Genomic DNA, 25,467 nt, shown 5'->3' with positions numbered 1-25,467 from the left:
GAAAAGAAATTAAGTTTTTTGAGGAAAACATTTCAGGATTTTTCTCCACACAATGGACTTCAACAGTAACCAAATTGTTGAAGTCCAAACCAATGCAGTTTCAAAGGGCTCTGAAGTGCTTAAAAGGGCTCTGCACGATCCCAGCTGAGGAATATGGTCTTATCTAGCGAAACAATCGGTCATTTTCTAAATAAAATAAAAGTTCATATTCTTTTTAACCACAATTGTTCGTCTTGTGCTGGTCTGCGACACGCCAGGCATTATGTAATCATTGGAAAGGCGCTGGACGTAGGCGGAAGTACGTAAGCGAACATGCAAAGACTAATACAAAAGCCCTTTAACAAAAAAGGTAAAACAATGATGTTGGACAATTTTGAAGTTGGAGGAGAAAATGAGATGGATTTTTTCGCCCTACCCAACCTTTTTGAACCGGAGTATATAGATAAAGACCTTAGGCAGATGGAGGAGACCGCTACGTCCAGCGTGACCTTTCCAACGTGATTACGTAATGCCTGGCGCGTCGCAGATCAGCACAAGACGAACAATTGTGGTTAAAAAGAATATACATTTTTATTTTATTTAGAAAATGACCGATCGTTTCTCTAGATAAGACCCTATTCCTCAGTGCAGAGACCTTTGAAGCACTTTAAAGCCCTTTGAAACTGCATTGATTTGGACTTCAACAATTTGGTTACCATTGAAGTCCATTGTGTGGAGAAAAATCCTGAAATGTTTTCCGCAAAAAAAATCATTTCTTTTCCACTTAAGAAAGAAAGACATGAACATCTTGGATGGCATTGGGGTGAGTAACTTATCAGGAAATTTTCATTTAATTTCATTGCAAAATTTCATTTTGAGGTGAACTAATCCTTTAAAATGTGACTTGAGTGTGAATCGAGTCCGAGTCTCTAACTCGATTGCCCATCTCTGCTGTGCAATCAGATATACTCTGGACGCACAACAAATCTAAAACTGTAGTCATCAGGACAGGGGTTAGACAGGTCCATACTGCTGTTGGTCGGAATCACTGCCATGCTGTCTTTGAATTCTTGAACATGAAAGACATTGTTTTGATTTTTACAGGTGAGAATCAACTTGTTGCTGAAGCGAATGGTGTTAGTGTAACTGTACTGATTACCACTTGCCAAAAACCTTGCAACAGGAAAATATTTACATGAGACACCATAGTTAGAGCATTCCTGAGCAGTAAGAAAAACCTGGGCTTGCCATTGGACCGTCTTCTCTTTGTAAAGAGCACTAGGGTGTTCAGGAGTGGATAAGGTAGGAACTTGGGTTCTGATCATTTGGCGATTCCTGTATCGCCGGTAATTGATAGTTGGGGTTGTGTCATTGATAACTAGACTCCACTCATCAGAAGTGTAGATTCTGGGCAGATAATCATTACTCATGTTATCCATTTTATTCCTGATCTTGGAGAAAGGCAGAGCATTGAACTGAAAACCTCTGAGCAGACCAGTTAGGTACAGTTTCTCATGATTCTGATGGAGAACACTTGAGGAAAACTGCATTTCATACAGTTTATCCACTGGGATCAAGAGGAAGCGGATGTGATTCAGGAGGCTGGCCTGTTGTTCTGAACTAATTTCATCACCTTTGTCTTGGATCCATCTCTCCAGAGCTTCAAGAAGAAAAGCTTCATCCTCCACAACCAGGTCTGAGCGCTGCAGCAGAGCGTCCATCATGTGAAAGGAGATGGTGCTCCACAGCGGAGAGCTTATGAGGAACTCACAGTTCCAGGAGAGATACTGAAGGACATTCTCCTGCAGAACAAGGTCACCTGTGCGGACGCCATACTCGTACATTGATAGCTGTGTCCGGAAGGTGTTGTCTTCTGGAAGGAGGGAAGTGAAGACCCTGCCAACATCCTCCATAAGCGTCTTCACTCCAAAGATAAATGACAGATGATGGAGACATTGAGCCGAAGTGATGGAAACATCAATCTGACGAGTGTACAAATACCTGAGAAAAACCGTTCAGTTACTGTCTAATACTGATATAGCCAGTGGGGACTGGCCAATAGGCCCTCTAGGGTGCCGCCCTCTTTAAGATACACATACAAAATAATAATAATTATTTTTATTATATATTATATAAATTGATATGGGCATGATGATATGATAGAAAATCATCTGTGCAAAATTTACGCTTTTCCAATATGTCCGCTCTGTCCACAGCTTAAGTTTAGCTCTGGGGCGATAGTGAAATTGCCCATGGGAGGCAGGTTTATGTAGAAGTTTATCCAATTGCTGTGAACATATTTAAGATATGACATAAAATGTAGCCAATCAGCATACTCAAATCTGATCCGAAATGGGCAATTTCTCTATCGTCCCAAAGGAGCCACAAAAGTCAGGACTAGTTTGTAGGGCAGCGTTCCTCAATTAGTTTTTACCAAGGGCCAAATTCTGCCAAAAATACAAAGCCAAGGGCCACCGATGACAATGTTATAACCACAATGTTTGTTCTGATACACTCTAAAAAACGCTAGGTTAAAAACAACCATTTCTGGGTTATTTTGCAACCCAGCGCTGGGTAAATATTGGACAGAACACATGCTGGAATATTTTTACCCAGCTTCTTGTGTTTTAAATTATATATATATATATATATATATATATATATATATATTTTTTTTTTTGTATTATTATTATTTATTTTTTCAGTCAATTTGATATTGAAGGTTTTTTATTTTAAATTATAACAATGCCCTCTAAAATCTCTGTTATAGGACAGTTAAACAATATATATACATAGTTATAGTTATAAAGTTTTTTCCTTGCTGTTGTAAATTGTGAATTATGAAAATGAAAAATATATTTTTTTATTTTACCATGAAAAAAGTTAGCAGAAATTTTTTTTCGGTTTGTGAGAATCATCCTCAAACTTAATCCTGAACTTGGTAAAACAATTATCTTTATTAAAAATATGTTTCAAGCCTTCCAAATATATTTTAAATCTTAATATGTTTTCCTTGTGTTAAATCATACTTGGATGTTTGCTAAAATTGTTGGTTTTGGCACAGCCCTACCTAACCGCCACTGGAGAGAGTCTGTAGAATTCTGATTTGCACAGTTCAAAGCAACATGCTTTTGGATTCAACTAAATTAAGTGAAATGGTCTTCAGAAAGTTACCTGAGAAAAGCAGAGACATGAGGATGGCACGTCTGGCTGACATCCACTGTGAGGTTTCTGGACTCATTTGTTATGTTTAGTTCTGGATAAATCATGAGGATCATACGGTGCACACAAAACGCCAACTCTGCCTCTTCACTAAGGTCTCGTACATTAATGCTGAAATCACAACCATCTCCACTGTCAAACAGAAGACCAAGATCATCAGACAAACCCAGACTGTTATCCACAGAGAACTGACGATTGCTGGTTATGTTTGTACCTGCGAAGAAAATATAATAAAACTGATTAAGTGCACAACTGCAAATATATCTGTTGTAGCCAATTATTTTATTGTTTTACCAGTATCGCAGATCACTCCTGCATCTTCTTTATGTGAGCAGTCAGTAACACCCCAGCCTTTAAAGCTGCAGTCAGACAATGAGCTTTCTAAACCTTTACAGTTCATTTCATCCAGCCAGATTGGACCAGAGCCTTGAAAAATCAATAGAATTGTGGTTTAAAAAAATTAGAAACTTATTGTTATCATAGTGTGTATGGACTGAGGATCATATATACCTTCACCATATTGTCCTCCAGACGTAACTGAGATTGCTCCAGGAAAACCCATCTGACGACACACCACTTGTGCTTCAGCCACTTCCCATCCGTCATCACAAACTGTTCCCCACTGTCCATCATGATAGATCTCCACACGACCAGAAGAAGGAAGATTCCCCACCAATCTCACTCTGCCCTCCTGTGTTGGCTGCTTTGGTGTGTAACCTTCATCCAGCAGCAAAAGATTAAAATATGTATATATTTTACAGAAAAACATGCTCACAAAAAAGATTTTAAAGCAGCCAATGAAATGTGTTAACCTCAGCTAACTGTGAATTTGTTGTTGCAACAGATGTGTTTGGTTGTAAAATTCGACTGGATGTGTAAGACTTTGTATATTACATTTAACATTAAAAAATATATGCTGTAATGTTTACAAATATTACTTTAATATCATGTATATTTTTGTAAAACTCATGACAAACCTGTAAATACAAATACTGCAAACAAACAATAGAGATTTTCGCACTCTTATTGAAACTCTTTATTAAATGGTAAGGTTATCCCATGGGATAAAGTGTGGTTGTTACCACAGATGTTTCATATTAGAAATAAGGTTAAAGAAATATCTTTTAAACTCAGTCATCAATTTTATCCAGCTAATCATTATTTTTTATTTTTTTATTAAAAAAAAAATAATTATCATGAAACTTGGATTTATTTTGGCATTGTATTATTTTTCTGTTATACTGTCACGGTGTGGGTTTGTGTCTTGTTCTTGTCTGTCATGTGTTCCCATCTTTTCATGTTTAGCTGTCTCCCGTTATGTCTATTAATCTCCCAGGTGTCTCTGATTAGCCACACCCCCTTGTTATCTTGTTTAGCTTGTTTGCCTTTGTATTTAAGCCCTGTGTCTAGTTCAGTCTTTGTGAGTTCTTGATGTTGTTATGTTGCCTGTTCTGTCACGGAGTCTTAGTCTTTGTCATAATTCAAGTTTATTTAATAAAAACATTGCTGCATCTGGATCCTGCTTCCTGCTTCATGCTCTGCATCATAACATACTGGTACAGAAATGCATTAATGAAAATATTCAGTGTTCAAGACCATCAGTCTCTCTCTTATGGGAAAATGTACTCTTTGGTTTCATGGATAATCCTGAAAAAAATATAATTAATTAATTTATACTTTTGGCCAAATTTTATATTTATAAATGTAAGTTTACCGATCAGAAACCCAATTTTATACGTTTGTTAACTGAAGTAAGGCTGTACTTAAACAGTATTAGAGACTCTCTGAATAAGAAAGCTGTCAAGACTTTTTAAATCTGTGCGCTTTACAAATTATTTCTTTGATATTTTTATACCTGAATGCACTTTTAATCTGATATTTATGTTTCTATCCCTTGGCACCCTTTTCTATTTTATATAGTAATTGCTATTTTCTTTCCTTTTTTGTATTGTGTGTTTAATACTTGTGTGTTCCTTGAATATATACAGTATATACCAATAACTGCAAACAATGTTTTTTATATATATATATATATATATATATATATATATATATATATATATATATATATTGAAAGAAAGAAAGAAAAGGTTTACTAACCAAACAGGGTATGACGTTGTGCTGAAACATGAAGAAACAGTAGAGGCAACAGAAGATACATGATTCTTCTCATGCTGGAAATATTGCAAACAGCAGAGACAGAAACACGATTCTCAGCTGAATGAGTAACAAAACACCTTGCCTTTCCTTTAAATAAGGACCAAATCAGGTCAAATATTTTGAAACTTGGATAAAACGCTGTGTAATCACATTTAAGGGCTCAGAAAAATCAGAAAAATTGATTCTTTAGTTAATAATTTCACACAAACTTTGCTCTGCTGTTCTGTTCGTGCTGCTTCAGATCCTTTTCATGCAGTGCAACATGGGAAGAATGATACAAACACAAAGTGGTATATCCTTCAAAGTTTATTGGTCAGATACACAGTTTTATGTACTCTTCTTGTTATTCATTTGATATAGAACAAAGGTTTTTACAATTGTTTGGATAAACAAATGAACATTATCATAAGCCCTCCTACGTCCGTTTACCATATATGTGGATGTTTTACCTCTTTTCAAGGACAAATGTTTCAACAGTTAGATAAAAACCCTAAGGGAGAATAAAAACAGTTGTCGATCTAGCAAGGAAAACAATATTGGGGAGAACGCATCAGCTCTCAGAGGGGATTGTGTCAGGGATAAGAATGGCGGGCAGTGAGTGTTCTCTGCTGAAAGGAAGAGGTCCTCTTCAGCTATTCTGATAATGCTTTATATCAGTGGTATTCAATTAAAGTTCAAAGAGGTCAAGTCTCTATATTTCCTTCCCAGCGGAGGTCTGGACAATACTTGTCTTTTTTGGAACAGTTATACATTTCCATCGGGGTAGCCGTAGTACTCTGCAAAAGCAAAATCCTAAACACTTAATGACATTTTTGGATGAACTATCCCTTTAAAATATATAATCCAAGTTCATGATGATGAGCCAATTGCAACTAAAATAAAAGTGAGGATATAATTGATATTTGTGGCTATATTAGGCATATCAACTAAACAAACTTTTTTTTTGTGAGGAGAGTAGATAATAAGGCATATCTTACTATGAGTTTGAAAGAGTATGTTCCACAGAAAATTAAATGTTTAAATGTTGAAAAATGTACATAGATGGAAATGGTTTAAGGAGGTATCAAGAAATGGTATCAAGTGGAAAATGTTTATTATAAGTGTGTGTGTTACTGTGTGACATTTAGTGCATGATGGAAGGGACACACTCATTCAGTTTTAAGATATTTAACAATTAAGGTAATTTTTTTTTTTAATAGTGCTTAAATATTTGCCTATATCCTTGCTTCCATAGAAGGGGCGAGGGGCACTACCGGTGGTGCCATGACCAAGTCCTGAAGGCCATAGCGAATACCATCAGCTGTGGAATTGGCCACTGCAAGCGCCTCCGGGCTGCCTTACAGCACGAGACTGAGTGTTGAAAGTTGACCTGGGCAAGCAACTGAAATTCCAAGAAACATTTAGAACCACTACGACACTGCGGCCTGACATGTTACTTATCTCAGAAACCTCCAAGCAGATCATTCTCCTGGAACTCACCGTACCTTGGGAGGACCGCATCGAGGAGTGATACTGTGTCCAGGTTGCATCAAGTTGATTTATGTTATAAGAAGAATGGGACATGACTTTGAATGATATGTTTTCAGAATGTGAATGCAGCATGAAGGAGACGCTTTTAATTGCATTCTTCCAGACCTCAAGCTAAAAACTTGTAATTTATACAAATTGAGAGATTCAATGATTCGTGATCAAATGAGTTTGGTCAGTGTCCTGCCTTCAGTAAAAGGCAGTGGTGGACAGTAACTAAGTATTTTTAACTTTTACTGTATTTAAATACATGTTTTAAGTATCTACTTTATCTGAGTATTTTTACTGAGTACTTACTTCACTTTTACTTGACTACATTCCAAATCATAATATTTTATTTTTACTCACTACATTTCCTAAAATCGTTATCGATTTCTGAACAAGCTGATTCTTTTCAATTAACTTGTTAAATCGGTTTGCAAATCGCACTGAACGATTAATTTGTGAATTAGACCGATTCGATTGCACTGTTCTCTAGTCAACAACGCACAGATTCAAATGATCTGGTCAGAGCGATTGTGTCCCTTCTAGGCCGCTGTACGTGAGCTGTATCGTTCAGTTTCGTTCCGACAAACGGGGCACTAATTTTTCTTTTGCTCAATATGTTCAACGTTAATAAAAGGTATCCAAGCAAAAAGTTCTCCACACATTTTCCTGCAGTTAATGAGAAAAGTGTATTTATTGGCGCACTATATTGACTGCGTATTGAGACGTCTAAAACGGTTGAGCTCGATTTTCAACCAATCAGCATCGAAAATGTAAGTAGGTCACAGCCGAAATCAAGCCAATATCACTACGCACATGTAAACAGAGGAGGACGTAAGCAGCGCATCTTCATCTGATAGCGGCGATCAAGCTCGATTAACACCCGTAAAGTGTGTTCTTCATGTCGGAAAATATGGTGGGAAAGGTCCGCAGCCCTTTACTGAAGTCCGATGGGAAAAAATCAAGCAATGTGCGTAGGAATGGCTCAAAACGTCGGACACTACGGAGCTAACGTTAGCTATTGCTAATAAACATGTTGCCCTCCTGGACAAACTGGTCTCTGATGTCCCAACAACTACGGGTTTCACCCGGCCTGATATCGGCGTTTTATAGACGCTTGACTTGTGTGTATGTGCGTGATGGGTAGGTTTAGTGGTCGGGTCAAGAGTGTGTGTGTGTGTGTGTGTGAGAGAGAGATAGGTCGCTGTCAGTAGCCTAAAAGAGGCCTAGAAATAGGGTTTCGTTCCACATATTTAAAATCAGAAAATATATACAGATTCCTTAGGAAAAAGTTCTCCACACACAATCTTGCAGTTTTTGAGAAAAATTATGCTAAAGGTGCCCATTTTGAAAAAAAGGGAAAACATAGGGAATCTTTTAATTAATTAAACATGGGATCTTGTTGTATAGCAGCTAACTGTAAGACATTTTTAAGCCATGCAACAAGTTAGTAGCCATTCATTTTTGAAGTGTAATAGTATGGTTTTTGTGGAAAGCACACAATGAAGGTGAGGGGTAAACACACAGTCTTTACTTGGTAAACTCAAATGGGGAGGTCGCAGAAAGGGAGGAGCCCGATGACGTCGTAAGGGTGCCGGGTGTAGGCACAGGCGGAATCCTGGAAGTCCGTGGCGGAAGTTGGGTGTTGACCACCGGAGGCCGACCTGGAAAGACGAGGGAGCCCAGCGGAGCTTCCGGGCAGACAGGCTGTGGAGGCGATGAGGGAGCCGTGAGCCGAGGCGATGGCGACGGGCTGACTGGCTGAGGTGGAGACATGGGCCTGGAGGCCAGAGGTGCAGCCGGGGACTCGGCCTCAGGCCAAGCTGGTGGAGGGGAAGCCCAAGGCGAGGAGGATGAGACAGCACATGGTCTGTGGGCAACTGTATTATTTGGACAACTGTATGAAAATGTAGTCTTTTTTTTCTGAAGGAAAAGTTAATGCTATATGTTTCAGTTGTGTCATGTCAAGTCCAGTTCAAAGCCAGGTCTAACCACAAAAAAGTAACTGGAATGTCAACACCCAGCATTAAAAAGGTCTCATGCATATGGATAAAGGAAAAAGTAAACAGCCAGGTTTATTTGAAAATAGACTTTTTATATTCATATACCAGTGATGAGACATGAGAACCTCCTCTTTGCATTGTGGGAAACGTTTTTGTGGTAAACTTAAAGCCACTCAAACAGGTTTTGTCTGCACACTGCAGTTACTTGGTTTTGTTTTCTTGTGAAATGAAACTTAAGGTAGTCCTCAAATTTGATTGGACAGTGCATGTAAGTGATACCTATCTCACAATGCTTGACTTTATTTGGTAGATATTTAAATGGAAGACAATAAGAATTGTAAGTCTTTCCGTAAGAACTTTCATGAATTGTGTTCATCCTAATTTCGTATTTTAAAGAGTTTCTAACAAGAGAATGATCATGAATATTGTATGGACATACAATCCAGATGCAGCAATGTTTTTATTGTTTTAAAAAACATTGCTGTTTTTTTTTTTGTTTGTTTTTTCATGTGCAATATTATTGACTTGACTGCACTGACACTATTGGATGAGAACTGAACTGACAATGAATGGGTGCACATTTTGCATTGTTTGTAGAAGGATTTTTAAATGTGCTCAGAAAACATTCTTGGAACATCTTTTAAACATTATAATGACAACTAACTTCAAATGAATAAGGTTTTGTGTGCTGTTTTAAAAGAACATCCTTGGAACCTTTGTACAGAGGTTCATATGTGTATTAAAGTGTTAAAATAACCCCAGAAAATGTATTATTCACCCCAAAATGAAACTTTACAAACCCTCATGTTGTTTCAGACCCGTAAGACTTTCGTTCGTCTTCGGAACACAAATAGATATTTGTTTTATAGATAAAACAGATATTTATAATAAAATGAATTGTCCCTCTGATATCTTGTCCCAGATATTAAATTTCTGTCCCTCCACCGACAGTCTACGCAACTAAAACTTTGACGCTTCAAAAGGTTCATAAAGAGATGGTAAAACTAATCCATATGATTTGAGCGGCTTAGTCCAAATTTCTGAAGGGACACAATCGCTCTGACCAGATCATTTGAATCGGTCCGTTGTCGACTAGAGAACAGTGCAATCAGATCGGTCTAATACACGAATTAATCGCTCAGTTCGATTTGCAAACCGATTTAACAAATTAATTGAAAAGGATCGGCGAATCAAAATCACTTTTATGAAATGTAGTGAGTAAAAATACGATATTATGCTTTGGAATGTAGCGAAGAATCTTGCCAATTCGACAATCTTTCTCTCAGTTTCTAATCACATATACCAATAACAATCTGATTACGAATCATTGAATCTCTCAATTTGTTAAAATGACAAGTTTTTAGCCTTTAACTTGAGGTCTGGAAGAATGCAATCAATGCTAAAAATGCTAAAACAAAACATATTGTTCAAATTCGTGTCACTTTCTTCTAAAGGGCATCAAATTATTCTAGTACCTTATCCAGTTTATTTGTATATTTCATTGAACTTCACTGTTTACAACATATATTTAGCCTCCTCCTCAAAAATAAAGGTGTTTATAAACCTCCACAGCATCTGCTTTAGCCATGGTAAGTAACATGGCGATCTTTCTTTCATCCGCAACATAAAGCTCTGTGAAAGTCCTCCAATTTGAGGAAGAGAATTTGATCGTTATACATGGTGATAACAACAATAGTAGCTATTATATTTGTTCTATTATACTTTTAAGGCTGTGGTCCAGTCTGGCTGGATGACATGAACTATAAGGGTACAGAAATCTCATTGTCTGAATGCTGTTTCAAAGGCTGGGATGTTACTGACTCCATAAAGAACATGCAGGAGTAAGACAGGTAAGACATCTACTGGATCTTACAAAAATTACAACTCTTGCTCGTTGATTTTGCTTTGTGATACTGCCTAATTACATTAATTGATTTATTTACTCTTGTTTTTGTTCAGATTTATTGTTAATATGACATTTCTTCCATGAAAGCAAGGATATAGGCAAATATTTAAGCACTATTAAAAAAAATAGTATTAATTGTCCAATATCTTAAAACTGAATGTGTGTGTCCCCTCAATCATGTGCTAGATGTCACACGGTAACACACACACTTATAATAAACATTATTTTCCACTGATTTCTTGATACCTCCTGAATCCATTTCCATGTACAGTGGGGAGAACAAGTATTTGATACACTGCCGATTTTGCAGGTTTTCCTACTTACAAAGCATGTAGAGGTCTGTAATTTTTATCATAGGTACACTTCGACTGCGAGAGACAGAATCTAAAACAAAAATCCAGAAAATCACATTGTATAATTTTTAAATACATTTTTTAAATAATTAATTAGCATTTTATTGCCCTTTGAGGACAAGTTTCCTAACATGCGGAGGCATGCACAAAGGATGCTCGTTTTATTCGGGTCCATGTATGCGAGCAGACTTTCTCTGTAATGAACTTTAACAAGTCAAGCTACAGATCACGACTAACCGACGCACACCTGTCGTCCGTGTTGCGCATCTCAACGTTGAACATGACCCCAGATTTCGATGACTTTGTAAAGAAAGGCGACCACCTCAATTGTTCACATTGAGTTACAGAACAGGCCTAGCCAAAGTTCCATTAAGTTACCCTTGATTGATGATTTTATTTTTACAGCATTGTTCAGTTTAATGTTGCCATATCTTATGCATGTCCCGTAGATGGTGATGATACAGCTAAATCAAATTTAAATTTTGTGAGATGCATAGGCCTATTCCATGTTGTCCTTGATATCTTTCAAGCAAACATACGTGTGATGAAGTTGATCTGCACTTAAATTGTGTTCTATTTTATAAAAGATTTAAACAAAATATGTGAAAGAAATTACAAAAAAAATAAATAATCACAACTGAAATCAGATGAATATGTTTTTCATTCAGTGATGAAGGTCTCCCTCTGGTATATAGCCTCAATTAAATTTGATAATTCCAAGCCAGATTGCCTGAAGTCTAATGTAGCAAAAATAAATATCAGGCCTTGAAATAGGCTGGCAAAGTCAAAGTAACTGTAGAGTAGCCTTATACAATTATTTGCATTGAATTAATTTGTGCCATTTAATCATGTAACTATGTTTAATTGCAATTGTCCAAAGTGTGGCCCTCTGTTTACTTTGCCAAAGTAACTGTGGCCCTCAGACTAAAACTGTTGCCCACCCCTGATCTATGCTGTAACTTTAAGTTGCTAAGCGATTTTTGTAGACAAATCGCAGGACAGCGTTAACAATAGGTTCTTAATGATCCTGTGTGCGTGCAAGCTACTGTTTGTACGTGTGAGTTTACAGTTTTTCTCCATTGCTTAAACACATTTCTTGAAACTATGCCTGGTATTCTCAAAACTGTAAACACAAATCCATAACGTCTCACCCAGTTCCCCAAACATCCTATTTTCAGGTCAGAATGAAGCTCTACACTCAAAACCATTCACTCTTGCTGAAAAACCAAACTTTGCCCTCAGACAGGACACACAAGCCCTCAAAATCACATACACTAGTCTAACACACTGGTGCAATAAATTCAAAACAACATTTCCAAAACTGGTAAGTTATGTTGCTTGTGGTTCCCCATATCACAAACCTTTTCACATGATGAACACAAATGACACAACCATGGATACATTGGCACATTTTTATTCATTCATGTAGTACACAGTACGATACACACACAAAAAAACTTTTTTTAAATTTTTCTTTTTTTATATTTACTTACAGTAAAATGTGTGTGACCATCATAAGTAAAAGAGCACACACAAACCTTATTCTAATATGGAATTGTATTGGAATGGTAAAGAGTGTTGGTCGTGACAGGAGGGTCTCCACTCAAGGAGACAATATGATGGACACGTCTAAGAATGTTCCACATATGGTTGAAATACCATCATTTGCCTAGAAAGATAACATTCTGGAGTCAAGACTATAAAGGAGAAAGGATGCCCTCCCTTCACTGTCACACTCTGTAGCCACTCTGTGTGTATGACTGCTGGCCTTTTCTTGCAAGAAAATAAACCTCATTAAAGACTATTGGAAATGTTTGTCTCTTACTCAGTGATAGAATTTTGTTTCCCACCACACCTTCACGAAGGTTCTCGAGGCGACGGTAAAGCGACTCAAGTGTGGCCTTACTCGTAGCCGAGCCTCCCTCATAGTCATACCATTGACAAAGACATGGGCAACTAGAGTGGCTTGAATTTCATCTGAGACTGTTTGTCTTCTTGCCCTTGCCCTTCCTCCTCCTCCTCCTTATCCCTCCTCGATCTCTTCCTTCATGTCTTTCTGGATCCATTGTTCCAAAACTCAATAAACTGATTTTATCTATCTATTGAAGGATCTGATTGATGTGTGTCATATTTTGACTCTTAAGCCTGGTTCACACGGCAGGATAATTAGGACGATTTTAGCCCTGATTCACCCCTTCCGACAATCTTAAGGATGCTCCGATTATCGTAAAATAATCTGATCAGATATTCCTGCCGTGTGTGGTGTGTTAAGACTGCTCTCGTCTGCTCGGAAGGACGTCGGGACTGCTCCGATCTCAAATCGGGGATATCCAACATGTTGGATTTTTTTGGCCCGATTTCTCCTCGTGTGTGGTGTCCTCCGGGGACAAACGAGCACGCAGCCTGTGGACTCGACTGTGGCGTGTAACCAATCAGAAAGCGAGGTGACGAGGCGGCGAGGAAGCACCGGGAAACAAAATCAAAACAGCCGGTGGCATGGCGCACCAGAAAGTCCGGTGGACGTCAGAGATGGAGGACCAACTCGTCGACCTGTGGCAACACCGTGAATGTTTGTATAACGTTTTGTGTAAAGAATATCATAACCGTTTGATCTCGAGGGATTTTGCGAGATTTCCCGATAATTATAGATAGATAATTTTGCTAAAACACTGCAGAAAACAAGAATGAAGCAAATAGGTCTACAATTACTTTGATCCATAATACAGATGACTTTGACCATTTAACTATACCAGGTTTGTCACAAGTTATCAGAAGTGGACCTCTTCGCTTTAGCAGAGAACTATCCCTGACGCAATCCCCTCAGGGAGTTGATCCACTCGTTCTCCCCCATCATTCTCTTAGTTTTGCTTTCCTTCCTAGAGCACCAGCTGTGTTTCAACATGTTTTCTTTATCTGTTGACACATTTGTCCTTGAAAAGAGGTAAAAACATCATGTGAAATGGAAGTAGGAGGGCTTATGATAATGTTTATTTGTTTATCCAATCAATTGTGAAAGTCTTTGTTCTATATCAAATGAATATGCATAACAAGAAGATTATATAAACTTTGGGTCTGATCAATAAACTTTGTAGAAGAAGGAGATACCACTTTGTGTTTGTATCATTCTTCCCATGTTGGACTGCATGAGAAGGATCTGAAGCAGCACGGACGGAACAACAGAGCAAAGTTTGTATGAAATGATTAACTAAACAATGATTTTTTTATGACACTAACCTTAGCCCAGGTGTGCTGACAGAGAGTTCTTGTTTAAATGATGTTGCAGTAATAAAACTTCTCAAATTTAACATTTTCGTAAAATAAAAATTTTGTTAGCCTTTAAATGTGAATACGCAGCGTTTTATCCCAGTTTCAAAATATGTTGATCCTTATTTATAGGAAAGGCAAGATGTTTTGTAACTGAGAATCGTGTTCCTGTCTCTGCTGTTTGCAATATTTCCAGCATGAGAAGAATCATGTATCTTCTATTGCCTCTACTGTTTCTTCATGTTTCAGCACAACATTGGATGCCGTTTGGTTAGTAAACCTTTTCTTTCATTTTTTACATTGTTTGCGGGTTTTTTTTTTTTTTTTTTTTTTTTTTAAGCAACATACATTTTGTACAAATAAAAGTATTAAACATTATACATACAATACAAAAAAGAGATAAAGAAAAAATTACTATATAAAAAAAGAAAAAAAAAGAAAAGGGTGCCAAGGGATAGTAACATAAATATCAGAATAAAATTCAGGTAAAATTCAGAATAAAATTCAGGTATAAAAATATCAAATAAATATGTTGTCAAGCATTTTTAAAGTCTTGACAGCTTTCTTATTCTGATTCTCTAATACTGTTTACGTACAGTCTTACTTCAGTCAACAAACATATAAAATTGTGTTTCTAATCAGTAAACTTACATTTATAAATATAAGATTTGGTCAAAAGTATAAATAAATTATATTTACCATCTTCTTCAGGATAATCCGTGAATCCAAAGAGTGGGGGAGAGTGGGACACATTTTGGTTTTGACTCGATTATTTAAAAAATAATTGAGCCAATAATGCAAGTAATGCAAGTTAGATTATTATTATTTATTTTATTTTATTACACAAGCAACATACACAAGTCTGCTACAAATGAACACTTATACTCTAGGACCTACCATTTTCGTACAGTTGCACTGAAAGTGACGTGCAAATGTTACAACTTGCCCCATATGCAGGATTAATTGTGACAGAAAGAGGGGTTAGTTGTAACACTTGTGTGTAACACACATAATTCAGTACTATTTTAGCTGTATAGTTTGATATTGTTTGTACAGTACATCTGTATAAATGTCCATACATCCATCCCTCATCCAATCATCCTTATTATGGATCAATATCATGGATAGAGATATAGGAAAGGGCGGTACAGTTTTGCAATAAATAAATAAATAAAATCACCAAATATTGTAATTGCAATTGAATAATATTTGTGTTTGGCAGCTGCATCCAAAATTATTATTATTAATAATAATAACAGTAATAATAATAAAAACAAGCTTAAAATCACATTTTAAAGGGTTTATTGCATGAAAAACAGGATATATTGTTAATAAATAAACAAGTGATCAATGCATACTAAACAAATGTGGAAAAAAAAAAATCATACTTTGACATTTAAATTCCAACATTGTTTGTGAAAGTCCAACAAAGTTAAATGTGGCAAAATAAATATATAATTAAATACTCAAACCTGAAAAGTTGTGTGTGCTCCCTGTTTCACATTATACATGTTTAATATTTTCAAGCTAGTTGACAACAGCAAAAGTACATCTGCATATACTAAAGTATTTAACCAAGAGACTATCCCTATGTTGAGGAGTACACACTCATTGGGTCTCATTCATGAAACACGAGCAGAACGAATTTTTGTGTAAAGCGTGTGTAAAGTGGTTCTGGCGTAAATTTTCGGATTCATTAAAATGTTCGTATTTTCCAAATGTTAGTTGGTACGAAAGAAATCTACACCTGCTCCCAGCCACGCGTAAATAGTGCGTTTAAAGGTGAACTAAGTAACTTTTTTATCTTAACCGAACAGCTTCGATGTCATTGGAATGGTTATATGACTGTTTTTCGGGTTGAATGGTGGTCTTGAATGGTGGAGCACCCCTCGAGCACCTGTGTGACGAAAAACCACCCTTGCAACTTTGGGGCGGTGGGCCGCCGGCCGCAGCATCAGGAAGTATCGCGTGATATCAGGTCTCGCGATGTAACAAACTGCTTTACGGCACTGCACACATATACTATCTAAACATTTATATGCTAGCCTTCTGTGTATTATACATACCTCAGTGGACATGGCTCCGTGCGTTCGCCGGGTTCTTTGAAAACAAATGCACATGACCAGCGGGAGAAGATGGGACGAGCCAACGAGTTTTAACAACAGTGTTTTCAAATATCTATTCTGAAGCTGTAGGGGGAGCTCTATAGAGAAACACGCGAGCAAAAAGCGAGAAAACAGCGAAGTCGGCAAAGCTGCATAATGCAGCTTTAAAGGTTTACTTCACCCAAAAATGAAAATTCTGTCAGTAATTACTCACCCTCATGTTGTTCCAACCGTGTAAGACCTTCGTTCATCTTCGGAACACAAATTAAGATATTTTTGATGAAATCTGAGAGCTGGATCACTTCTCCATAGGCTGCTAGGTGACCGAAACTTGCTGGCCCAGAAAAGTTATTAAAGAGATCGTTAATATAGTCCAAGTGACTACTGTTGTAAAGTTTTCTTTCACCGACGCAAGACCAGGAGACAGTTGGGATCGCGTTCAACAGAAGTTATTCTTTATTGAGAACTCCGCTGTACGTTGCTGCAGTACTTCCAACATTGTCTAACGTACATAGATTTACATGGTGTCTTATAGGCATTTTAGGAGGAGGGACTTTTGAAGGTGGAGACGTGTAACACAGATTACCTCAGGAGAATTTCAATGCTTTTGTGGAGTGGGTGTGGGCCAGCAGTGAGTCCCCGTTCACCATCGGCCATCCCATCGGCCATCCCTCGTCCAAGATGGCCACCGCCGCACCTTAGCCCTCGTCCAAGATGGCCGCCGCCGTGCCTGATCCCGAGTCCTGAGGTGACTCCAGTCTCCGTCAACATCCCGAGTCCTGAGGTGACTCCAGTCTCCGTCCTCATCCCGAATCCTGAGGTGACTCGAGTCTCCGTCCTCGTCCAGAGCCCAGAAGTGACTCCAGTCTGCGCCCTCGTCCAGAGTCCAGTGGGGGCTCCAGTCTCTGTCCCCGTCCAGAGTCCATTCCAGCGACGCCTGGAGCTCCCCAATAATTTTAAATATACCCACGATATACCCATACTGCCGTCTCCGCCCTGGTCTCCTGAGCTGCCGGCTCCACTCTGGCCATCTGAATGGCCGGCTTCGCCCTGGCCGCCTGAACCAGCACCGCCCCGGAGGCTTTCACCTCCTCGTCAGCCTCCAAGGCGCCCACCCCTGGGATGTTACATGGCACGAGGATGCGTCTTACGGGAGGGGGGGGGGGCTACTGTCACAGTTCTGCACATTATATCCCATCACTCTCCTTGGTCGCACCTGCATGTCGTTCATGCTCACACACACCTGCACCTCATCATTACCCTCATTACCTATACTGCTTGTACACACACTTCACCCCAGCACATTGTCTGGTCTCAATTACCCAGAGTGGACTTTTCTCCCTGTCTCCAGCAATCTCCCTGTCTCCAGCATCTTCCATTCCTCTGTGTCTACCTCAGGATCATCCTTTGGACTCTAACCTACCTGCTCACTTCATCACTGCCCCATTATGTCAATATACTCACTGTTCGCCTTCCATCTTCCTCTCCAGTGTCTGCATTACGTAACAAACATATGGTGTAGTAACAATTTCTTTTTGAAAAAGAGTGTAAAAAGCTCTATTGTTTGTTTGCAGTATTTGTATTTATAGGTTTGTCGTGAGTTTTATATCAAATAAATACAATATGACAGTAATATTTGTAAACATTACAACATTTTTTTTTATGTTAAATGTAATCTAAAAAGTCTTACACATCCAGTGGAATTTTACAACCAAACACATCTGTTGCAACAACAAATGCACGGTTAGCTGAGGTTAAGCAACACATTTTATTGGCTGCTTTAAAAGTCTTTTTTTGTGAGCATGTTTTTCCGTGAAATATATAAATCTTTAAATCTTCTGTCGCTGGATGAAGATCACCGACCAAAGCAGCCAACACAGGAGGGCAGCACGAGATTGGTGGGGGATCTTCCTTCTTCTGGTCGTTTGGAGATCTATCATGATGGACAGTGGGGAACAGTTTGTGATGACGGATGGGACATGGCTGAAGCACAAGTGGTGTGTCGTCAGATGGGTTTTCCTGGAGCAATCGCAGTTACGTCTGGAGGACAATATGGTGAAGGTATATGATCCTCAGTCCATTTTATTGTTACACATTATGATAGCAACATTTTTTTACCCCAAAATGTATTGATTTTTCAAGGCTCTGGTCCAATCTGGGTGGATGACATGAACTGTAAAGGTTCAGAAAGCTCATTGTCTGATTGCAACTTTAAAGGCTGGGGTGTTACTGACTGCTCACATAAAGAAGATGCAGGAGTGATCTGCGAGGCTGGTACAAAAATTGGCTACAAGAGATATATTTGCAGTTGTCCACTGTATATCTATTATTTACATAATTTTAATCATTTTTATTATATTTTCTTTGCAGGTAAAAACATAACCAGCAATCGTCAGTTCTCTGTGGATAACAGTCTGGGTTTGTCTGATGATCTCGGTCTTCTGTTTGACAGTGGAGATGGTTGTGATTTCAGCATTAAAGTACGAGACCTTAGTGAAGAGGCAGAGTTGGCGTTTTGTGTGCACCGTATGATCCTCATGATTTATCCAGAACTAAACATAACAAATGAGTCCAGAAACCTCACAGTGAATGTCAGCCAGACGTGCCATCCTCATGTCTCTGCTTTTTCAGGTACATTTCTAAAGATCACTTCAATTTGTAGCTAAATCCATTTGTCTCACTTCATCGAGAATGTTGCTTTGAATAGTGCATATCATATTTCTACTGAATATATTATGGGTGATAGATGCTTACAGTGTCTGAACTGTTTTTCTCAGGTATTTGTACACTCGTCGAATTGATGTTTCCATCACTTCGGCTCAATGTCTCCATCAGCTGTCATTTATCTTCGGAGTGAAGACGCTTATGGAGGATGTTGGCAGGGTCTTCACTTCCCTCCTTCCAGAAGACAACACCTTCCGGACACAGCTATCAATGTACAAGTATGGCGTCCGCACAAGTGACCTTGTTCTGCAGGAGAATGTCCTTCAGTATCTCTCCTGGAACTGTGAGTTCCTCATAAGCTCTCCGCTGTGGAGCACCATCTCCTTTCACATGATGGACGCTCTGCTGCAGCGCTCAGACCTGGTTGTGAAGGATGAAGCTTTTCTTCTTGAAGCTCTGGAGAGATGGATCCAAGACAAAGGTGATGAAATTAGTTCAGAACAACAGGCCAGCCTCCTGAATCACATCCGCTTCCTCTTGATCCCAATGGATAAACTGTATGAAATGCAGTTTTCCTCAAGTGTTCTCCATCAGAATCATGAGAAACTGTACCTAACTGGTCTGCTCAGAGGTTTTCAGTTCAATGCTCTGCCTTTCTCTAAGATCAGGAATAAAATGGACAACATGAGTAATGATTATCTACCCAGAATCTACACTTCTGATGAGTGGAGTCTAGTTATCAATGTTACCAGTTTCAAACACCCATACCTTGAACAAAGTAACAGAATCCAAAACATCTACTTTCCTGTACACCCTAGTGGTCTTTACAGGGGTCAAAGGGTTTTGTGGAAAGCCCGGGTTTTTCTTACTGTTCAGGAATGCTCTAACTATCAAGTTTCATGTAATTCTGTTCCTGTTGCAAGGCTCTTCACTGAGGATAATCAGTACAGTTACGCTAACACCATTCGCTTCAGCAACAGATTGATTCTCACCTGTAAGGATGAAAACAATGTCTTTCATGTCCAAGACTTCAAAAACACCTTGGCAGTGATTCAAACCAACAGCAGTATGGGCCTGTCTAACCCCTGTCCTGATGACTACAGTTTTAGATTTGTTGTGCGTCCAGAGTATATCTGACTGCAGTTACATTTGGCTACAGGCATTTTCAGTCTAATCAGATCTATTAAATTCAATCAAGTCTCTTTTTTAAAATGCCTGTTATTCTTTTATAATCTTGAATATTTTTTTCTGAAATGTTACACTTGATTTTAAAGTTTTTATTTAATTGTTTTAGCAATAAAAATGCTTAGTTTTGCAAGTGCACTTAAAAATAAAAATATATATCTTTCATTATCTCTGTTAGTTTGATTCCCTTTATTGCTCACATTTTTTTCTGACACAGCCCCTTTTCCCACGGCCCACATGGCACAAAGCATGACGGCCCTCGAGTGGCACAGATCTGGATTAAAGACAAGAGCCACACATGGGCCATAACTGGCCTGAGTCTCAGCCAATCACTAACCCATTGATGGCCCTGCACTGGGCCTGAATAGGTTTAGTGTTGGAACCGACTCAAAGGCGTAAGTAAACCAGAAACCCGGAAACTGAGCCTTATTTACACACAAAAAGTAAATGACTGTCAGCTATGGCTGCCAAACAAAAACGTTGAAATTAACTAATTTAAAAAAAGACTTTTACAGAAAGTTTCATTAAACATTTTACAGAAAAACACTGTTATTTTACAGGTATTTTTGGAATTATTACCAACAAAGACATAAACTGTTAAATTGAACCTCTTGCAGATAAAAACATGTGTGAGTTTACATAACTATTTAACTGCATCAGCAACAAAACAGTTACCACCTCTTAAATAAACAACATGTGATGAGAATTTATCCTGTGTTTTTTGTTTTGCCATAACAAATGTGTATCAGAAACACAGTTAAATCAGCAAAAGAAAAACTAACGTTGAAAAGTTAAGGGTCAATAGCCCAACTAATGCAAACACTGATCACCATAATGCTCAATCACGTGGACAGCTCTGTTGCCAGAGGACCGTAAACTCTGTCACAGTTTATCTTGATTGCTTAAATACTATAACCAGGCTTTTGAACTAAAATGTCAATACCATAACGCCATTTATCAAAAAGCACACCCATTTCCCTAAACTATAAACACTATTCCACTGTTTTGCACATGAGTCAGATTTGTTGAACTAAAACTCTACACACAAATCCTTTCATTTCTCATTGCCTACACCATGTTGTAATTTAGAAAGCACTAGCATTCAATATTATTCACTCAAGTTAGCACAGCTTCAGCTAAATTAGCATACAATTATCCAAGTGGAAACACTAAGAGTCAAAATTGATCACTCACCAATTAAAACCTTCAATAGATAGATAAAAGGGCCAAGTCAGTTCATTCAGCTTTGGAACTGTAAGCCCGTTTATCGGTCCAAATGGTGGTTTCCGCCAGAACGGGTGAAGGTCTCTGCGTGTTACTGTCTTTCCACAAGGCAAATTAATTTAATTCCATTTACAGTTTTTCTGAATTGCTAAAACACTAAACTCCATTCTCTGAACCAGATTCTCAATAGCCTAAACCAATTTGTCGAATAAATCACTGTAATCATCTTCTGTAAAACATTAAACAAGTTCAGGTAGTTAAAACACTGTTTGCAAATCTCATACACACTTTTTTCAAAACGATAAACATATTTACACTCACATTTCGCACTGTGATGCACTTAAGTTTTAAAATGCTAAACACAGGCAGGCAAAAGTTAAACAACTACAACACAGTTGTCATCGTTTACACACAACGACTCAAAATTGTTCATACTCATTTCTAATGATGTGATCAAACCAACTGTACATAATACAAGTCAGTTCAGAGTCCCAATACTGACTCAAAATGTTACACTGAATGTTGATCCCAATAATGGATGGTAACAATATAAGAGGGAGAGGAGGAAGAGTATGTGTGTAAGAGGTGGTTAACAAGGAGGAAGAGGACGAGGAAGAGCAGGTGTGGAGAATGTTGTCAAGGCTGGATCTGGCTTTAGGGTTTTTCCCTTTGCCTGCAGAGATGACATTGTCTGTGATGTGGACAAAGTCCTCCGGCCGGACTCAACATGAAGACATGATGCTGAAGCAGAATAAAATCTCTCATTGACCTTGATTCTGCAGGGTTTTTTTGTTTTTTTTTTGAGTGACTATAACATGCTTTTCATTTAATTTCATAGAGTTTTTTACTGTAACCTTTTTGGCTTTTTCAGTTGGGCAGACAATATACAGACATTCGATGGGCCTACTATACAATATCCATTACAGTACTACACTTGCGGTGCATACAGTCTACCATTTATTATGCTCGCTTTGTGTATGATCTGAAAGCATTGTTTGATTTTGAGAACAGATAAAATGGTTATGAGGCAATTTTTTTGATTTTCCCCAAGAGGCAGAGGTTCTCTGAATGTGGTTTGAAAATTTGGTTTTGTGCTTAAGGTTTTGAGAAAGTGAGTGATGGTTTCAAAAAATGTTTTTAGCAATTCAGAAAAACTGTAAGCTTTTATCTGACTCCATTTTATATCTGACTCAATTTTATCACAACCTCGAATTTACAGTTTTTCTCAATTGTTTACACACAAATACTGGTACTTGAGACACAAATGACCACAACATGTAACTCATTCACCAACCCCCTGAACCAATTCTGCTAAACTACAAGCACAATTCCTGCTTTACACTCAAATTGCAGTTCTAAAACACACTTTTTTCAAAACACTACACACAATTCTCTGCTTTTGGCACAATTTTCATGCAGAAAATCTCTTGTTTTCACAAGGAACACACAGCCATTCAGATATGCACACTGACTCATCACATGGGCAAACACCCGTCACACAGGTTTACAATCAGCAATCAGAGCCTTAGCATAAAAGGGCAACCGGTGAGCTCTTCAATGGAGCAATGGATGCCAACATTGGATTTTTTTTTTTTTTTTTTTACTGTAACTGTATACAGTAAATTCTTCTGTTTTTTGTATGTAGACCACTGTATGTACAACTTTGTACAACTTTGTGTTGGTTGGGATGTACACTGTGTACATTGTTTTTGTGGGAAAAATAAAATATATTTGTTACCATGTATTTGTGTGTTCTGAGTATAAAAACAATACCGTGTTGTTTTTTTTTTGTTCACTAATACTCTATCACTTACAGTAATTAATCACCTAATTATCTAATTAACTTCAACACTTCTTCAGTGTTATTTTAACACTGTGTAGAGTGGACACATATGGATTTTGCTGTGTAGCATACATAAATTGCAATTTTATGTATGCTACAAGGCGCCATCAATTCATAGTCCTTACAGAAGCTGGCGAGGAGTATTCTATGTGCCGACCAGCATCTCCTGTCCATTTGTTCCCTACCATCTGAACTGCAGAGCGGACATGTTATCAAGAGAGGTGTAGTCTACAGAGAGTGGAGGTTACACTCCCAGACAATGATATAGAGTAGTGGTTTTCAGATGGTTCCATCCAGACAGCGGGACATAATGTGACATTTTACCGTTTTCTACAGTTTAAAGTGGGCAGTGCGTCAAAACAATGGAGCGGTACACACCATAAGTGCTCAGGGTCGTTTACGGTAATTATCTTTTGCGCCACATCCTCTAATAATTTATCTAGAGCCAAACGTGCTTGATTCAAGCCCTTTTTGCTCCATGCTGGTTGCTTCTCTCTCGTGCTAAAGAGCGCCACAGTAAAGGCTTAAAGGGTTAGTTGACCAAAAAATGAAAATTCTGTCAGTAATCACTCACCCTCATGTTTTACAACCCGGTAAGACTTTCGTTCATCTTCAGAACACAACTTACGTAAGATATTTTTTGATGAAATCTGAGAGCTGTCTTGGTGTAACGGTCACCAGCTGGAGAGTGCCCTTTAGAACCACCAGAGGGCACTCCACACCCGACTATTATCACTCTCTCACAAACTACATTTCCCATAACTCACTGCCTGGACTCATCATCACTAATTGCATTCACCTGTGTCTCATCATCCTTATTAGTCTCAGCCTATTTATACCATGTTCACTCATTCACTCACTGCAAAGTTTTGTATGTTGTTGCACTGCATTTCCAAGCGTTTTCCCTGGTTTCATGTCTCTTGGTTTTTGGATTTCTTGCCTGTTCACTGGATTACTCTTTTGCCTCTGACTAGTGATGGCAAAATGAGGCTTCCTGAACCACTGAGACCTCGCAGCTCATTGCTTCAGCCAAAGGTTCACTACTCGAAGCTTCATTCAGCATTGCTCACTAGTGACACCTAGCTACTGTGCAAAGAAATAGCAGACAAATTAATTCATTCTGAACCAGTCGCGCCCTCCCTCCCTCATTTTATACAAAATATATTTTTTTTAATAAAAAAATTATATTTTATAAAAAATACTTTTATAAATAAAAATATTTATTTGTATATTTATATTTAAATGTATATTTTATAAAAAATATTTTTATAAATACAAATATTTATTTATTTGTTTTGTACTCACTGTTGATGTCTGTAACCTTTCATTTGCAATAATAAAAAGACACGATCAGACATCTGTCCATTACTGTGTATAGTATAAAATATGTATCTTTCTCTGTCTGAATTTACTTGTGCAGAGTCACACACACAGTTAATTCATTATTCATAAATTGTTTGGATAGTGACAGTATGAACAACAACAGTGACACTGTTGAGTGCAGTGCTTATGTTAGAGGGAGTGTAATAACGTACATTTATTCATTTAGCAGATTATAGATAACAGATTAAAGTAAACTGCAAAAGAATAGTCCGGAAGGAAGGATTACAATAGATTTTTTATTGAGAAACAAAAAAACAATTATTTCAAGTGTGTTGGGGTTTAGACGATTCCTCTTCTTGGACACAATCTCTCTAGCCTTGGAAAAGATCCTTTCATAAGGAACAGAGGATGCAGGAGAATGTAAAAATGGCAGTGGTACAAATGAGGACACTGATTCTTCTGTTGAGCCCAGACAGCGGAGGATTCCCTCTTTCTTGCTGGCTCCATTACCAGGAAAAAGGAAGAGTCACAAAAAGCAAACAAATCCAAAAGGGCAATCCAAATAAAAAAGCAGTCCAGTCCAGATGCAAAAATCCAGAGCAATCCAAATAATCTTATCTAATTAATATAACAAGACTATAATATATCTAGGCCTACTATAATAGTAATATATTATAACTACTCTAACCTGATAATGTAATAATATAAATCCCTCACATATGAC

The 25,467-nt window shown here is 38.0% G+C and overlaps 1 protein-coding gene and 1 pseudogene across 3 annotated transcripts; one reads left to right on the top strand and one right to left on the bottom strand.

Moving 5' to 3' along the window:
• Positions 1-805: 805 nt before the first annotated feature.
• LOC311067646 (galectin-3-binding protein A-like) lies at positions 806-5,514 on the bottom strand. Of its 2 annotated transcripts, none has more exons than XM_084089654.1 (5): positions 5,302-5,514; positions 3,718-3,918; positions 3,496-3,627; positions 3,154-3,415; positions 806-1,980 (listed from the first exon to the last, which is right to left on the bottom strand). In XM_084089654.1, exons 1-5 carry the CDS (start codon positions 5,372-5,374, stop codon positions 939-941), a joined length of 1,710 nt encoding a protein of 569 aa, XP_083945780.1. In that variant the 5' UTR covers positions 5,375-5,514; the 3' UTR covers positions 806-938. The 2 variants fall into 2 exon arrangements, with proteins under 2 accessions (XP_083945780.1, XP_083945779.1); XM_084089653.1 differs by having other exon boundaries at positions 3,712-3,918; positions 5,302-5,513.
• Positions 5,515-14,183: 8,669 nt separating this feature from the next.
• Positions 14,184-20,517, top strand: LOC311083794 (galectin-3-binding protein A-like; annotated as a pseudogene). Its single transcript, XR_014609616.1, has 6 exons — positions 14,184-14,321; positions 14,596-14,669; positions 18,359-18,565; positions 18,647-18,778; positions 18,875-19,135; positions 19,282-20,517. The product of XR_014609616.1 is annotated as a galectin-3-binding protein A-like (transcript).
• Positions 20,518-25,467: the final 4,950 nt, after the last annotated feature.

Source organism: Abramis brama (genome assembly GCF_963993115.1).
Source record: "Abramis brama genome assembly, chromosome: 1".
Taxonomy (NCBI): domain Eukaryota; kingdom Metazoa; phylum Chordata; class Actinopteri; order Cypriniformes; family Leuciscidae; genus Abramis; species Abramis brama.
The sequence above is the reverse complement of the archived record's forward strand: the minus strand, read 5'-3'. Positions and strand labels throughout refer to the sequence as shown.